Source organism: Sciurus vulgaris, assembly GCF_902686455.1.
Source record: "Sciurus vulgaris genome assembly, chromosome: 3".
NCBI classification, from domain to species: Eukaryota; Metazoa; Chordata; class Mammalia; order Rodentia; family Sciuridae; genus Sciurus; species Sciurus vulgaris.
Genome location: NC_136463.1, coordinates 38,918,346 through 38,936,448, shown reverse-complemented (window position 1 = coordinate 38,936,448; position 18,103 = coordinate 38,918,346). Strand labels below are relative to the sequence as shown.

At 34.0% G+C, this 18,103-nt stretch overlaps 1 protein-coding gene across 1 annotated transcript in view; it reads left to right on the top strand.

The window, feature by feature from the left end:
- TAF15 (TATA-box binding protein associated factor 15) overlaps window positions 1-18,103 on the top strand; it is a 29,676-nt gene that overhangs the window by 2,356 nt on the left and 9,217 nt on the right. Inside the window, exons 2-7 of the mRNA XM_079132099.1 lie at window positions 5,781-5,820; window positions 7,643-7,694; window positions 7,800-7,884; window positions 7,968-8,070; window positions 9,862-10,055; window positions 11,265-11,385. Coding sequence (XP_078988225.1) covers window positions 5,781-5,820; window positions 7,643-7,694; window positions 7,800-7,884; window positions 7,968-8,070; window positions 9,862-10,055; window positions 11,265-11,385 — 595 coding nt within the window. The remainder of the gene's footprint in view (window positions 1-5,780; window positions 5,821-7,642; window positions 7,695-7,799; window positions 7,885-7,967; window positions 8,071-9,861; window positions 10,056-11,264; window positions 11,386-18,103) is intronic.

Genomic DNA, 18,103 nt, shown 5'->3' with positions numbered 1-18,103 from the left:
CTAGCATAAACCTAGTAAAATACAAGCACTTCAGTAATTAATAAATGAAAATTGTAAACATTTTAAGTCAGAGTCTGACATTCAACTACTATTTACAAAGGTGCGTTATCTGAACTTTTGAGTTAAAATCACAGCTATAATATCAATTATGCATAAAAATTATGAAGTCAAGGTCCTTCTCATTCTGCCAGTTTGGTGGATATCCTGAAAATCTAGTGTCCCACCAAAAAAAGGCAAAAAGTTAGGAAAAGAAGGGGGAAGCCCCTGTTGCCAAAAATGAAGCCAACTGATATAACCTCTATCAGGCATAGAGCTGATAATTTGGTAGCTATCCTGGAGAGGAGGGTGTGGATCTCATTGAGATCTCATTAGGTTTTATTGTCCAAGTAACTGTAAGGACAGAAGATGAAACTCTGAGAGTATTTCGTCAGGTAGTGAGAACTGAAACCCTTAAATCCTGTGCTTACAGATTATGTATTTTCACTGAAGGAATGAACTACAAAAATACTTCCTGCTAGCATAAGAGAGAAGAAGGAAGCTTACACAGTAAGAAGTGTTGTCTGATGATTTGTAACCTAGGGCCCATGCTTCACACAATTTGAGTATTCATTTAGGCTCCAAGAAACCTTTAGACAAATTAATTTAAAAATTACTTATTTGTTGATAAGGTCCTTAGTGTTTCTGGTAAAAACAAATGAAAAAACCTTTTCTGAAGAAAGTTTCACAACTTACACAAGAAATCAAAAAAAAAAAAAGTTCTCAAAAAATCAGTTCACAGTTAAAAAAGTTGTGGAACATCAAGGAAATTTTTTCCAAAACAAGAATTATGTTACTTAGAACTCTGAAAATGGGAAAGTATTATGTCTGAAGGTTATTTAAAACCTAGAACAGTCAGTGAATCAACCCTAAGACCATGATGTTAGGGAAAAGGCCACATAAATTTGAAAAAGATGTACTTATTTCTGGAGTTGAAAAAAAATAGTAAGTTTAATGAGACCTAAGCAAAGAAATAATTATGGATATTATTGATGTGATCTGTCTTCCAAATAGTAAATGTGGATGATAGATCTAATCTTTCAGAATTAACTTGGAAGGATAAAAAGATGAAAATGGAAGAAAAGAAACATGGGAAGTAGGTTGGAAAATCCTGTATTATATCTAATAACAAGATTGAGAATAAAATGGAATAATCAATAGTTTAAAAGATGAGAGTTTTCCAAAAATAGATGAACATTTTGAATTAAGCACTAGACTTAAATGAGACAAAAATACATTGATATCTACATAAGTTAATGTGAAAGTGTAAATTATGAATTACCAATAACAAACCTGCCAGACAAATTAGGGAGCAGTTGTAAGATTGGTAATAGCTTTAAAATGTTAAGGGGATAGAAAATAGTGTTTAGAGGGAAAATAGCCATTGACCTTGAATTTTCTCCCCAAATAAATTATCTTATGTGTGGCAAGCATGTCTGTAATCCGAGCACCTGGGGAAATTGAGGCAGGAAGATTACAAGTTCGAGGCCAGCCTCAGCAATTTAGTGAGACCCTAAGCAACATAGCAGGATCCGTCTCAAAAAATAAAAATGGCCAAGATATATATAGCTCAGTGGTAAAATGCTCCAGGGTTCAATCCCCAGTACAAAAACAAACAACTCCAGAAACTATATCATACTGATAAGTACCTCAGATTACAAATACTACCACTTTAAGTCCTTTGTTGAAAGAACTAATAATGTGAAATTCAGGACTGGGGGTGTAGTTCAGTGGTAGAGCTCTTGGATGTATGAGAACCGGTGTTTGATCCTCAGCACTGTAAAACAACAAAAATATATATAGAATCCAGAAGGGTGGAATGGGGTGTAAGAACCAATGTAGAAGAAAAAAGCATGGTAAATAAAGAAATACCGACATACATGATATTGAACGTTAACATGATTTAGAGAGGAAGAATGAAAGTAAATAATAGGTGGAAGTTGTGATTGGCATTAGGGTATTAAAGTTCATGTATTTCAATGGCGGTTGAAGATAATTTTGAACTTTTTCAGAAAAATGTTAAAAATTCAGTATAGTCATAAAAAATGATAATATACTGAATATAACTTCTAAAGCAGTAGGAAAAAGGAGTAAAGAAAATAGAAAAGGAATTAAAAGGAAAAGAAAAACCATGTTAAGTAGAAAGTTCCAATTAGGGTAGGAATAGATAAAAATTGAATAGAAAAATATAACCTCAGTTAAAACACAGAGGTTCCCATTAAGAAAAAATGGTGGGCCGGGGATATAGCTCCGTTGGTAGAGTGCTTGCCTCACAAGTACAAGGCCCTGGGTTCAATCCCCAGCACCGCAAAAAAAAAATGGCTTAGAGAAAATGCTGTTTAGAAATGATACACAAAAAAATATAAAAGAAGTGTTGAAAGTAAAATGGAAGAAGACCAGGCAGACACTACCCTAAAGGTGATAGTAGTCATTATGTAATATTAAAAGAAAATTCATGGAAGATATGTATGTAGTTTTATATGCCTAATTATATAGCCTTAAAAGAAAACAAAATGACAGGTATGAGAAATTGACAAGTCTGTAGTACAGTGGGAAGTTTTAAAACTAATGAGATAAGGCAAGCAGTATGCCAAACATTAATAAAATCTGAATGGTACAAGTAGCAAACAATCTTTTTTGCTATATAAATTGACCCATTTATTATAGCTAAGGATTGTCTTAAATGGTAAGAAATCTACTGGTCTTTCTCATTTTTTTCAGTCTTCTGATAGACTTAACTGTGAGGGAAGAAATGGTGGCATAGGCCCAGGCACTACAGTGCCAGATCCCCACAGCCTGTCTCTTCATCTTGCTAGAAGGAGAAAGTGTTTTTGGTGTGCTGGCTGACCTCAGTTTTCATTTTTCAGAGGGAGGAACCATCACGGTTTCCATATTAATGACCATTCTGACCTTGGTGTGACTAACCATGTTGCTGCAACAGGCCTGAGCCCAAAGAGTCAGCAAACATGATTTGTAGACATACAGTGCAGCCCAAATTTAGAAACTTTATAAATTCTTTTTAAGTGCATGTGGGACATGTACAGGTGTTTGTTCTTTCTATCATACAAAGAATGATAAAGTACCTTTTTTGGGTTTAATAAAATATTTTTAGAGAAAGCAAATAGAAAACCCTATATACTTGGAAGTTTAAAAGCATATCTAAATAATTCATGAGTCCATTATACAAGACTCAAGTAATCTTGATGTATAGTTGTTTAAGATATCTTAACATTTATAAACTGATTTTCTTTGGTGAATGTAAGACATCCATCTACATTTATCACTGAAGTATTTATACTGAGGGCCAGATTTTACTGATCAGAATGCTTATTTCTATATCATGATGTTTTAAAATCAGCTAGCTAAAGAAGTTGGACTTAGAATTTCAGAGGGCTGAAGATTTGAGATAGGGTCACATGATGATATAGGTGCTATATACTTCTGTAGTTTTGCCTGAACCAAAAGGAAAAAAAAAATTTTTTTTTAAATTTTGGTTCATTGTACACAAATGGGGTTCAACTTTCATTTCTCTGGTTGTACATGAAGTAGTGTCACACCGTTTGTGTAATCATACATGTTCGTAGGGTAATGATGTTTGTTTCATTCTATTATCTTTCCTTCCCCCGCCCCCTCCTCACCCCTTTGGTTACAGTTTAACCTGAAGCTTCATGCCTCTCCTGTTGTCTTTTTTAAGTTTCACTCAATTTTTTTCCCCCATAATGCTTTTCACCCTCTGATTTCTGTGCAGCTAATTTCCTTTGCCATTGAATAGATGCTTCTAATCTCTTCATAGTTCAGTAGATTTTGTATCTTTTTCCTGTTTTTCTTTGGTCATTACCAGCTTTAGTCATTAATTACTTAGTCACAGTGATGTACAGTGTTTTCTTTTTAATTCTGCCCTTCACAGTCTTAAAATCTTATGCCCTTCACAGTCATAAAATAGTTTGTGTTAAGATTATATTTACTATTAAAATTGGGGATTAAAAAAATCTTGTTCAGATTGGAAATCTTTATTTACAGACAAGTGGCAAATTTGTTGTCACCCACATCTACAACCAGTGGCAATGTTTTCATATAGCAGCTTTATGTAAATTAAATGAATTTAATTTTGTGTGGGTTTCATAACTGTTGAACAACATTTTTTAAGATTGGGTGAGTTTGGGACTAATGGTCAGCAGTTTCAGTCAGTCATTTTTGCAGTTTTAAGAGTCTCATATAAAACTGATCTTATAAATAAATGAAGTCATACCTTTGACTGACTGGAAGCCAAAAGGACAGAGACTCCTAACAATTTTTTTTTTTTCTTTTTTTTTTGGTACTGGAGATTGAACTTGGCATTTAACCACTGAGCATTTTCACCAGCCCTTTTTATTTTTTATTTGAGAGAGGGTCTTGCTAAGTTACCTAGGGCCTTCCTAAGTTGGTAAGGCTGGCTTTAAACTTGTGATCCTCCTGTCTCAGCCTTCTGAGTCACTGGGATTATAGGCATGTGCCACTGTGCCCAGCTCTTCCACGATTTTTGATGTGATAGGCACTTTGAAATATTGAGAAAAGCTTAAAGTTCAACTTTCTTTTCTTTTTTCTTTTTGGCATGTTAATTCATGCCTTCCTTGGTAATTTTTATTGCTAAAATGTAGACTAGAAGTAGGTATTACTAACTTAGTATACTTAGTTGGCTGAGTCCCTGAAAGCTTGGTAAAATTAAAGTAACTGAGCAACTTTTAGCAGGTATTTGGAAACCCTTTTTTGGTGCTGACAACCACAACAGTCCAATATAGAGAAATGGTGTATGTTGGGTGGTAAGGATATGTAAGTAAATATAATCCTGGGTATTTATCTTGTCAGAATGCATGCCTTTCCTCCTTTTTTTTGAACCTGATTAAGTTTTAACAGGTATCTTTTCATATATAAATATAAAATGCGGCTTGAGTTTTGGGTTTTTGTTTTGTTTTGGTATTGAGGATTGAACCCAGGGGTACTCTGCCACTGAATACATCCTCAGCCGTTCCCCCCCACCCCCAACACTTTTTTTTTAAACCTCGGATAGAATCAGATTTTGTTTTTAGAAATTGCTGGTTGCAGCATACTACATAGACCCCATGACCCTTGGTGAGTTGCAACCTGCAGTTTGAAACTATACTGCAGCCTCCCAGCACAGGGATTAGTTTTTTTTTTTTTTTTTTTTTCCCAGTACCTTTCTCAGGCTTTGACCCAAGCCAGCCCCATAAGCAGACACCTGGGAATGTTTGAGTGTTCAATTCCATTGTGGTGACCCCCATCCCCTGCTCCCTGGTGACTTGGGCAGGATGATCCCTGGCCCTTTTAATTTTTTTTAATTTTGAGGAAGGGTCTTGCTAAATTGCCTAGGTTGACCTCAATTTGGGATCTTCCTGGTTTAGCCTCCTGACTTGCTGGGATTATAGGCATTGGGAATTACAGGTATGCACCACCAAGCCTGGCTTTGGACTTTTTTTTAAAGAATGTGTTTTAATTGATTGTTTCACATTTGTTCTTTTAGTTCTTGTGACCATCCGCACTCATTTATAGAACAGTTTTCAAAGATGTAGTTATGTTAAACAAATGCTATTTGAATAGATTTCTCCTTGTACAGTATTTAATTTGTAGTTTTCATTTCTGCAGTAAATTTTGACATTTTCTTGCCACATTTCATCCACATCAGCTAAAGTCAGTCTTAGGGGACAACAGTTTCAAGTAAGATTTAAAATTGTTTTTATGTATTTTAGATTCTGGAAGTTACGGTCAGTCTGGGGGTGAACAGCAAAGGTAAAGTATACATAAATTTTTAACATGAAAGGCTAGAACTGAGAAAAATAAGATGAATTTTGTCAGGCTTTTCTTTTGAGACTTGGTATTTGAATGTCTTAAGAGAATTAAATATTAGTATATTATGGGGAAGAGAGTTGCCCTGTGTAAATATCTGGGAAACATTCCATTTTTAAAGGACTGTTTACAAACAATAAATATAGATTCCTCCTGGAGATTAAAACAAATCTCCTGGATATTGTAAAGGTTATGTTTTCTTTAGGAAATTACCTAGAAGAAGTAATTATTAAGGGGATTTAAGGAATTGAACTATTAATAGGTTCTTAGAAAAAACTTTTCATTTTTTGATTGTATATAATATGCTAATGTATTTCTAGAGCAGATTTTCTTGATGTACTATGTTAGAAATGTTTAACGTACAAGTCCACAATACAAAGAAAGTTTATATGAATGTGTATATTTCTCTTTTACTTACCAGAGTAAAACCTTCAGCTTATATTATAAACAGTTTTCAGCCCAGAATGAGATATTCAGAATAGCATGTCAGATATCTTCTGTCATCAGATTTTTAGAAAAAAAAAATTTTTTTATAGTAGTAGACGGACAGAATGCCTTTATTTTATTTGTTTATTTTTATGTGGTGCTAAGGCTTGAACCCAATTCCTCACACATGCTAGGCAAGCATTCTGGCTACTGAGCTACAGCCCCAGCCCCTGTCATCAGATTTTAAGCTTCCTAAAAACAAAACTGATTCAGATTTTTTTATTTTCATAAGTAATGTTTATCTCTTAAGCATTTGGCAAGTGTTTATTTAGTGAAATGTATTTTTTAAAATTAAAGAATTCTCAGCATGTAATAGCTCTAAAATAATATTTAAAATTTTTTTTCAAATGTTTATTTTTCTTTGGATATTAGTCATGTACAGAAAGTTTATTACTTGCTAGAGCTCACATTCTACAGAATTAAAGAAAATTCAACTCCTCGGAAGTTATATTTATTCATTCAGTCAACAACTATTAACTACTTTTAGATTCTGCTATGACAGTGGGAATACAGTATAACTTCATCCTTTGATAATACTCTGGAGGTACATATGCCTCTAATTAATGAGGCGTTTAAACTGGACTTTTGGTACCACATATGCCCTTTCTAGGAAGCTAAAGATGTTTAAGTAAGGCAAGTGGTAGGAGGAAATCTGTCAGAATGTAATTAAATTGATTAGTGTTAAAAAGTTCTAATTTTTCTGCTTTAGATATTTATTATGTATTATCATGTAGTTTTTAGAAATAACTCATTCTTAAGTGTTATTTGTAAGCGTGTTGTTTAACTGTAAATGTCTGTACATGATTTAAATATTGGGAAAATCTGGACCTCTGCTTATACCTGAGATTAAATAAAAACTTGCCTATTGAATGAGACTTGTCAGTACCTACCTTTTTATTTTTATTTTATTTTTTATTCCAAAGCACAATTCTCTTGAGATTCTCTAACACTGGTGAAGTTCTGTTTTTTTTTTTTTTTTTTTTTTGTTTGTTTGTTTGTTTGTTTTTTGGGTTTTTTTTTGGTGGGAAATTATCAAAGCAAAAATTTATGGTATTTGACTTCTTCAAAATATTGAAGAAGTCTGGGAATGACTTCCATTTATGTCTTAAGTCTTTGGTCATCACCTTTCACTTTAGATTCTGAGACAGGTAGATTGACAATTCTCAGAAAAGAAGCTTGTATTTGAGTAGAAAGTTGAAAATGAAGGCAGGGTTTTTCATTTAAATTTTCAAATATTTTAAAGCACATTTCTTTCAAGAATTACATTTTTCTTTTACAGTTATTCTTCCTATGGAAATCAAGGCAACCAAGGCTATGGACAAGCACAACAAGTAGGTTGAAAAGTAAATTGTCTTCTTCATCAAGTTTTTTTGTTTGTTGGTATGTTTTCGTCTTAAGTAGGTGATGAAACTTGAATAAATTTACCTAAATTTCAGAGCTATTCTGGCTATGGACAAACGACTGATTCTTCATATGGACAGAACTATGGTGGTTACTCAGGTTATGGACAAAGCCAATCAGGTTGGACTGTCTTGTTAAAATTTGCTATTTTAGAGATTGATAAATCAGAACCTTTACTAAGTAATATGCCTGCCAATCTTTAGGTTATTCACAGTCCTACGGTGGTTATGAGAATCAAAAGCAGAGCTCATATGGCCAGCAATCATATAATAACCAAGGACAGCAAAACACGGAATCATCAGGAGGGTAAGAAAACAGTAAAAGTACTGAGGTTGTGTTGGGCGGTGGAAATAAACAGCTTTCACTACCAAAATCCTAGCTTTAAACTTCTCAGTACCTTTTCATTTCCACTTGATTTGTTATTTTCTTTCTGCATTGTGAATCAAATCCAGGACCTCACACATGCTGGGCAAGCACTCTGCCACTGAGCTCTGTCCCCTACCCCCTCAATTTTATTTTAGGTCCATTTGAACATCTTACATTTTCAGGGACAAAAATATTAATTCAAAAAAGTGCTGAAACTTTTATAACTGTATCAGATAACCCTAGAATTTGTTTTGTTAATATAGATAGGGGAAATTAGCCAATGAGTTATAGGTTTCATAAACTTCTAAAAATTTCAGCTTTGAAGAGCTTGTACTTATTTTTAGTAATAGCAACTTTTATTGTGCTGTTTTCTTTAATTTTTCATTCCCTAATGTAATTGATCCTCAGATACCACTCTGAGATACTGTTAGTACTTGTTCCCATTTTATAGAGACAGAAAAATTTTAAGATTTGAGTTCATTAAGTTACACAGCTAAAAAATGAGGCAGAAACTGAGGTCTCTAGGGGTTTTTTTTTGTCTTCAGTGAAGGAAATTATTCTAAGTGAAATTCAATTAACGCATTGGGGAAAGATTTGTGAGGTCAGATTATCAGTCTTACAGATATGAGAGAGCTTTGATTTGTGAGGTCAGATTATCAGTCTTACAGATATGAGAGAGATTTGAAAAGTAAAAAGAGTGCAATCATAGGGAATGAGTAAATTTAAGGAGAATCCTTTTATGAAGGACAAATGTTTAAATTATGATGTAAATGCAGATTGAAGAGAAATGTTTGGTTTGACAGCCATTTGAAAGTAAAGGGCTAGGACTTGGACCATAGTTTGGTTGTGCTTTGGGTAGGGAGTTGGGGAATATAACAGCCTTTAGTAGATTGTTCTGATCCTCTGACGCAGAATAAGATGTGACTGTTAAGTTATGAGACCTTTTTGTTCTTTTTTTCTTTAAGTAAATGTACTAAAACTCAAATCCAATTAAGTGTTGACTTTTAATATTCCCATAGTGAGAGCTGGTAATTAATACAGCTATGTTGGTCAGAACATCCTTAGGATTTTACCTTTTTGATGCAGGGTCCCACTGTATTGACCCTCAAACTCCTGGGCTCAAGCAAACCTTCTGATTCAGCTTCTCGAATAGCTAGGACTACAGGTACTTGCCACTGCACAAGTTTTCCTTTTGAATTGCCAAAAATATGAAAGCTGTCGTTGGTTTCATATAAAAAATGACATCACAAAGCAAGTCCCTATAACTCATCAGACTTAAAATATGAATGATTTATTATTGTTTTATTAAGATGATATAGAGTCAGTGTCACTATTATAAAAGAACTCATCACCTGTGGCATGTTTGTTAAAAAGAATTAGACACGTTACTGTACTTTGTAACATCTTTTTTTTTTAATTTAAGGAGAAATGAAAACCATTGTTATTTCTTACTTTACTACAGTTTTCAAAGGTGTGGTTTCTCCTGTAATGTGGCAACTGTTTTTTGTTTGTTTTTGGTGGTACCTTTTCAGTGATAGTGAAATTGTCTTTTTTTGAAGGTCATTCTGTTTGTGATAAGGAGACTTTGTAGATAAGAGTCAAGTAATAGCCATGAGAAAATTGTAGTAGATAATGAGTTCTAACTGATCAGACGTTTTATATCAGTCTCAGTCAACTTGCAGCAGTAAGCATAATCCTGTAAAATCTCTCAAGTCATTGATTTCTGTTTAGCCAAGGTGGAAGAGCGCCTTCGTATGACCAGTCAGACTATGGTCAACAAGATTCATATGACCAGCAGTCAGGCTATGATCAACAGCAAGGCTCATATAACGAGCAGTCAAATTATGATCAGCAGCATGATTCCTATAATCAAAACCAGCAATCATATCATTCACAAAGGGAAAACTATAGCCACCACACACAAGGTAAGATATATTGACCTCCTTTTCTTTTTCCCTCACAGAATTATTTGTATATTGAGTTTAGATTAAACAATCTACACAGGATTTTATTTGATTCTGAAAATTTGGAGTAACCTTGAACATAGATGTTTTCATCATGGCCAAAGAAAGCATTGTTAGATTCGTCTTCCTTAAAACCTGTCAGAGACTCCCCAGTGGTCTCACATGACTTTTTTCTTTTTTTTTTTAATATCTTTTTTATTTGTCAATAGACCTTTACTTTATATATGTACGTGGTGCTGAGAATCAAACCCAGTGCTTCATATGTGCTACGCAAGCACTCTGCCATTGGGCCACAACCTCAGCCCCTCACATGACTTTTTGATGGCTGATTATGTAGATTTGCTTTCTTGTCTCAGTGAACTCTGATCATTGACAGTGTTGCTGCTGACAGTTCTTTTGGTGATGGTGTTACACTTGATTTGGAGAAATTATTCTATATTAGCCTTTTTTAACCTCATGTAAGAAGGATTAGTCATTATTACCTTTTGTTCCATAGCTCTCTGTATATACCACTGATATTTAGGATTCTTTCCACACTAGGAAAATGAATGACTAAAGGGCAGGTTCTGTCTTAATTAATTTTTATACCTTCTGTGCCTAGTTATGGCTTCATCCATGATAAATGCTCAGTGAGCATTTGATGATTTCCCCACCAATGTTGAGAATTGAACTCATGGCCTTGCACATGGTAAGCAAGTGCTCTACCACTAATCTACCTCCCCAGCCCTGTTGAATAATTGGGCTGTTGAATGACTAAAAGTGGAAACTCATTCACTGAGTATCTTCTCTCAGTTTGAAAATCCAGTTGTCTTATTTGTACTTGATGTACATTTAAATATTTTTGAGGTAAAAAAGTAATTTTCAAGGTTAAGACTATGCTATTAAGTTACTAGAATTCTTGCACCTAAGGTTGTATTTTAACTCAAACCATTCCACATAGCCATTTTGCTGTCTAATTTTCCAGCAGAATGGAATTTGAAGCAGGTACAATTCCCAAACACGTTTAATTTCAGATGATTTTATGATGATTTGCATTTGAGTTCTGTGTACGTGTCTTCCCCAAGAACATTAATGTGTGTTCTGAAAAGCCATTTAATATTGTTACATGAAAATTTTATCAGAAATAACAGTAGTTATTAATTTATGTGTGTAATATTTTCTGTTTTGTAGATGACCGTCGTGATGTGAGTAGGTATGGAGAAGATAATAGAGGATATGGCGGGTCACAGGGAGGAGGTAGAGGGCGTGGGGGATATGACAAGGATGGAAGAGGTCCTATGACAGGATCAAGGTAAGTATTTAGATATAGATGCCTGTATTTCATTCTTTCTCTCTTATTTGGTGTTTGCTGGTTTAATTCTGGTATCTAATTTAGTTAAAAGGCTTTTAAAGGATTATGTTGTAGAAAAGAGGGTAGAAATTAAGAATTTGTTTTCAGTCTTAAGATCTCATAAATTACTTTAGAATAGACTATGTTGACAGTTATTTTATCTGGTGTATGTTAAAACACCAGTAGAGAAAGTCATTTAGTGAAGTTGTGGTTAAACCACTGGCCTGAGTTTTTCCTGCTGGATCTACAATATAAACTTTTTTAAAAAATGACTTTGGGAACTGAAGATTTTATATATAAAAAATAAAAGGTAAGTTAATTCTAATTTGGTAGTCAGACTATTCCTTGATCTTGAATTCCCTTGAAAAGGGAAAAATACTAGGTAGAGTAGAAAGGTGGGATTGGCAAGTGGGAAAGAGATTGAATTATAATTATTTTGCCCCCTTCTTAAGTAAATATTGAAATAATTAGTGAATTGTCACATACCATTGTCTATTTTTTTAATTTATACTAAGCTGTGGAAAAGGAATGACTTCTTAATTTAGCTTTTCTTTTTCCCATTACTGGTATCATTAGGTTCTGGTGTTTACTTGCAACATATGTTAAGAAAACTGGTTTCAAAATTACTTTTAAACTGTAAGGTTAGCAGTTCATTAAAACAAAAATGAAAAAGTAGTTTACCTCTGCAGGTGAGACTTACAATAAGATTGCAAATTTGTTTATAAAATTAACAGGCTTATTAGAAATTGAAATTGTCAGTGCCCTGTTACTGATACTTAATAGTATATCAGTACTGGCTCTCTTGCTCCATAGGGGCTTTCAGTCCCCTGAGGTAATCTTAGAAACAAAACCAGTACATATAAATTGCTATTTCTTCAAGTGACCCAGAAATTTGTTTCATTGACTTGTATTTCTCTATTTTTTGTATATAGTGCTTTGATATTATGGAAAAAGCAAGGTCTAAACACATTTGAAAAATTTTGTGAGAGTTGAATTTTTAAGTCTTTTGAATGGTAGTCAGTTTACAAGGTAAAACAAATACTTTGTATACCCCTTCATTATCAAAGAGCAATGTGCCATCATCATGGATATAAATGAACTTGGAAAGTGACATGGTATTTACTTTCTACCTGATAGCCTCCTTCCTCCCTCAAACAGAATCCTAAAATAAGATAACCATCAGATAGATTTGATTTTTCAGGGTGATATGTTTTAGATAATTGACTGCCTTGGAATGCGGTACATTTCACAGTACATCATAGGTTAATTTTCTTCATAAAGAAGTTATAATTATAACCTAATTATCTATTAAACTATGACAGTGTTTAACTGAGATGGCAGAATTCCGCTCTTTAGAAGGAAGAGCGTGAGGAATAGGTAGAGAAGTCTTTTATAAATATGTTTTCATCTGTGAGCAAGAATTCAAACACGGGTTGAAAGGACCTTGAAAGTTTCTCCTGATAGGAGTGAAAGAGTACCTGAACCAACCTAGGGGTCCCATTTTTAAACAGTATAACCTCCTTGGTAATATATTTCAGTATAATTTGTGACCCAGATACTAATTCATGAACCTAGTATTTTATTTTCAAACCTTTTATTTACCCTTGGGAACCCCTTCATACAAAATCTTGTGCAGAATTCCATTGTATATCTGGTCAATGTGATGCTGATCTGGTTTGGGGATAAAGATTGGGAGAGGGAGGGGTCTGCAGTTCCCCACCCCTGCCCCAGTAAACGCAATATGCACAAAAGGCTTGTTTTAGAAATTTCTATGGGTGATGATTACTCTCTGTTGGGTTGGCAGATTGTGTGAAAGGCTAGATAGTAAATGTTTTAGGCTTTGCACACCACGTGTTTTTTTTTTTTTTTTTTTTTCGCAACTCCTGAGCCCTGCCCTAGGAGCATCATAGCAGCCATAAATAATGTATAAATGCATAAACAGGGTTGTGTTCCACTAAAACTTCACTTAGAATACTGAAATTAGAAATTCATTCATGTTGTTTAATATGTGCTTTTTAGATTATTTATTGGGATAAAGCATTTTGAATTTAAATATAAATGCTTAGTTTCAAGACTTTCATACTTGGGTTTGCATTTAAGTACAAAAAAATACCCAGACATTTTTCATTAGTCTTCATCAACACTCCATTTGTGTTTCATCTTTCTTAATAGTGTGTTGAAAATTCCTGCCCTTTTAAGACTAACTGGGATTGGTTGTATTTATGTTTAAAGAAGTAGGGGCGAAGTTTTGGGGTGAGGGTTGAATGTGTTGTCAAGGATGGGATGCTTTTAGACTTAAATTCTATAATGGCTTGACTGGAGAAAGAATTCAGACTGAAAGCTATCAGTTTTCCAAATATGGAAGAGAGACATGAGAAGATTTTAGATATTCTAGGAAAACTAATTTTTGTCTTTGAAAAAGCAATTGTAGCAAAAAAGATTGAATTTCTTACTGTCATCTATAATTAACATTGACATCTTACTGGACTAAAATCTAAGTCTGTAAATTCTTCTAGTGTTTTTTAATTTTAACATTATGATTATCCTTTTGCAAATTGCAAGAATGTCTTAAATAATTGTTTTTCATTATTAGTATGTCATCAAGTTAAGTAACTTCCAGGGTTTCATAAGTTGAGCCCAAAATTATTTCAAATTTCTGCTTCTTACATGAATGATACTTAGCTCCTTTTTTTTTTTTTTCCCACATAAGGGAGTTTATTAAGCAAACAGAGTGTCTCCCTGCAGGGTAAGAGAGAAAATGAGAGGAAAAGAAAGGAAAAGAGAAAGGGCGTGCATTAGAGAGAGCGGGAAAGCAAGGAGGAGAAAGAAAGTGAGTCAGGGGGACAGAAAAACAAGGGAAAAAAAGATCCTTAGCTCCTTTTAAAATGTGTATGTCCTGGTGACAGTCTAGAACAGTGATGGCCAATACACATACCATGTGGGCCACAAATATGAGCTTTATATGTCACTTAAATTTTTCTAACAACTACAGTAAAAAGAAAATAATAGAGGTCTAGAGGTATAGCTCAGAGTAGAGTGCTTGCCTGGTTTGCAGTAGACCCTGGGCTCAATCCCCAGTACTGCAAAAAAAAAAAACCCAGGTGGAAGTAGGTGAATCTTTAATAATAGATTTTAGTTACTCCAATATACTTGAAATATTTCATGTAATAAGTATAAAGTTCTTAATGAGATTGTGTACTTTCTTTTTTTCATCCTAGAACTTCAAATTCCATTTTAAATTTCGTATGTTTAGAACACATCCCATTTTAGAATAGCTACATATCAGGTGTTCAACAGCTGCAGGTAGCTAGTGGATAATGTTTTGGAATATGCAGTTATGGAATGATAGATTCTTGACCTCCTAAAATGTTGATGAATACTGAATCTGGAAAGTCTTTTTTTCCATGCATATATGGAGTGGTAGGAAATAATAAATAAACACAACTACTATTGAGAATGATACTTAAATGTAGTGAGTCATTTACATTTGGAATTAATTTTGTCATTTCCTTACAACTCAAAAAATTGTATTCTGGATTTACTAGTATGTAAACTGAAGCTCAGCGTAGGTTTTTAAATTAGTTAAAATTTTTAGCTAAGCCTTTTCTCTCTAGGTACAGAATTTTCTAGGAATAAAGGTTTCCTGTATTATCCTTTTATTTTTGGGTAGTTTGAGTCTTGAATAGATAATTTTGTTTTTTAATTGAAGGTTGGGAATAGCGATTGTCAATGAACTTTTTCTTTCTTGACAAGCATATGAAATTGAATCTGATGGCTTTTTCTATGTATGTAATCCTATAACAGTGAAAGAACCCTGCATCTGCCCAGGGTAAGCTGCTCATTTTGGTTTTGAATTTGGGAGAACCTTTTCCAAATGAGTCAAAAATATGCATCTAGTTTTCTTATGCAGGGTGTCCTCAGCCAATAAGAGTCAAGAATGCTTATGTTATGTTTCTGTTAACTGTCTACTACTTCATCTTATAATGTCCTTCAAGAATTCTTGATGTGTACACATTTTTGCTTTTTCTGGCATTGAAACCAAATTTGTTGGTGGCAACATCTTGATTCATTGTTGAAGTATCTTGTCTTAATTTGCTGTGAGGCCTTAGTAGTATGTAGAAAAAGGACTTGCAATTTGACTGTAGACTTGAAAGAAAGATTCTTAACCACAGACATACCTTGTTTTCTTTTCCCCCAGAGGTATAGACATATTTAGGAAAGTAGACACAAATTCAGGGGAGAATGGGGGTGATCTCAAAAGAGATACCTGTGGGGTGAAGTAGACTATGCATTCAAGGGGAAATGTGGACTATCTCCAGAGGAAGAGGCAACCTCTTCTGTTAGTATTTAATAGTGACTACTACTTGAAGTTTATTTATTTAGTATAATAAATTTCCTGATGAGGGAATATATATTATGTAATAGAACTAAGCGATATAAAGTTAACTAATAAGTTACTTGAGGATCTTATTAAAATGCAGATTCTGGCTAGAGATTCAGGAGGCTGAGGCAGGAGGATCACGAGTTAGAGGCCACCCTCAGCACCTTAAGAGTCTCTTGAGTCTCTTGGTTTGAAGATTTCTTTTTCTAGCATACTATGATATTTCCATATTTATAGTTATTGTTTGGAAATCTTCAGCTGTTTTATTTTCAAAGGAAATGCTCAGTATGGACGACAAAAATATGGAGGAATAGGGCATTAAAAACTTATTCAAATGTCATTAGTTTTATTTCCCTTTCTTAACTGCTCAGGCATGTCCTCTTTTTTAAGATTGTTCAAATTTATATTGTTGGCCAGAGTGAAGGAACTAGGATGTTTAAATATGAAATTGCATAGTTTTGTTTCATTGTGGCTGTGTAAAGTTGGTACTGTTTAAATATCAGCAGAGTAATTTCTAGCACTTGGTTGTAAACACATGATTTCTAGTTTCCCATTTTAAGTCTCCGTTATTCTGAGAATTTGAACCTCCTGACAGAAAAATGTGGGTTTGATATTTAACAGTTTAATCTCAAAAAATTCTGTTGGTTTCGTTCATTTGTTCTTTTTTGTTTGTTTTCATTTCTTAGAGTTAGCAGTGATACACACACACACACACACACACACACACACACACACACACACAGTGATACATATGTATGTACATGGATAATTTAGGAATGTAGAGGAGCTGGGCATGGTGGTGCATGCCTGTAATCCCAGTGACTTCAGAGCCTGAGGTGGGAGGATCGCAAGTTTCAGATCAGCCCCAACAATTTAGTGATAGATACTCTGTCTCAAAAATAAAACTTAAAAATGGGCTGGGGATGTGGCTCAGTGGTTACGTGTCCCTGGGTTCAATTCTTGGTACCAAAAAAAAAAAAAAAAAGTTGTGGAAAAAGCAGTGGTCTTCAGAGACTCAATACAAAATAGTATATGTGTGTGAAGGGCCCAAGTTTAATATTATGTACGTAGCCTTGAAATAGCCTTATTCTTTTGGTTAAAAAGGCTTCCTAATAATAGCATAAAAATTAAAAACAACTTAAAATGCATATGTATATACTTAAGTTGTTTGCAAGAGAAAATATATTTACATCAAGGTAACGGATATATTTATTATGAAGGGAGAAAGTTTCCTTATTTAGTCAGAGTGGTTTCTCTGAATGGTTCAGAAAAGCCACCTAGAGGGTAGGGTAATCACTGAAGCAGAGACTTTTTAAGCAGTGAGACATAGTGTATTGGTTTAGCTTCTTGGGCTGTAGTAGAATAAGATAAAGTAAATCAGATCACCATTTGAAAATTGTGTGTGTTGTTTTCATGTCAGCATATGAAATGGAATCATGTCATTCAGTCAAGAAAAGCAAACTTTTGTTGGATGGGTATTTTTAAGGGTTTCTTGGGGTCTGCTGCTGTTGCTCAGTGGCAGGGTGCTGGCCTGGCATGTGTGAGGTACTGGGTTTGATCCTTAGCACCACATACTAATAAACAAATACAATAAAGGCATACTGTCCATCTACAACTACCAAAAAAGATTTTTAAAAGTCTCTTGATTAGAGAAGAGTGTTTTAGATCTCTTATATAAAACTACGTGAACAAGGACCCCTGATTTATCTGGCAGTGGAAATTTGCCAAATAAAGTTGTTCTATGGGCAGCTGCAACATTTGGAGTATGATGTATTCTGTCTGTAGTGTGCTACAGATTAGGTATACAGAACATTTGGCAGCATGAACCTCAATAGCTGTGATGTGAAGAGATGTATATTATAGTGGGTATGGAGTAAGAAGGGTAATTTTAAGTTATGCTTTTTTAAGTCCTTATTTTACCAGATTTCTGAATGATTTAAAATTTTAAGACTATTTTCATTCAGTTTCACTTTTGTGTATATTTGTTTATCACTTTTTTTTATTCATCTCATAAAACCCACAATTTGATATCACAGCAGAATCTAGTACTCAAGTTTTTACCTCTCTTGTTCTATCAGAATCTTAACTTTGCTTTATGTTCATCTGTTTTTTTATTTATTTTTCCTCATTTAGAAAATATGCCTTTGGAAAGAATGCCCACTCTAACTTAGCATTCTTCCTTCAGTGCCTCCAGCTTTAAGCTATTGTTTGAATAGTGACCTTTTGGCTTCGGGTTGGGAAGACTTTACAGTATGGGTATATTACATATGTTATATAATAAACTTGAAAAGTCATCTT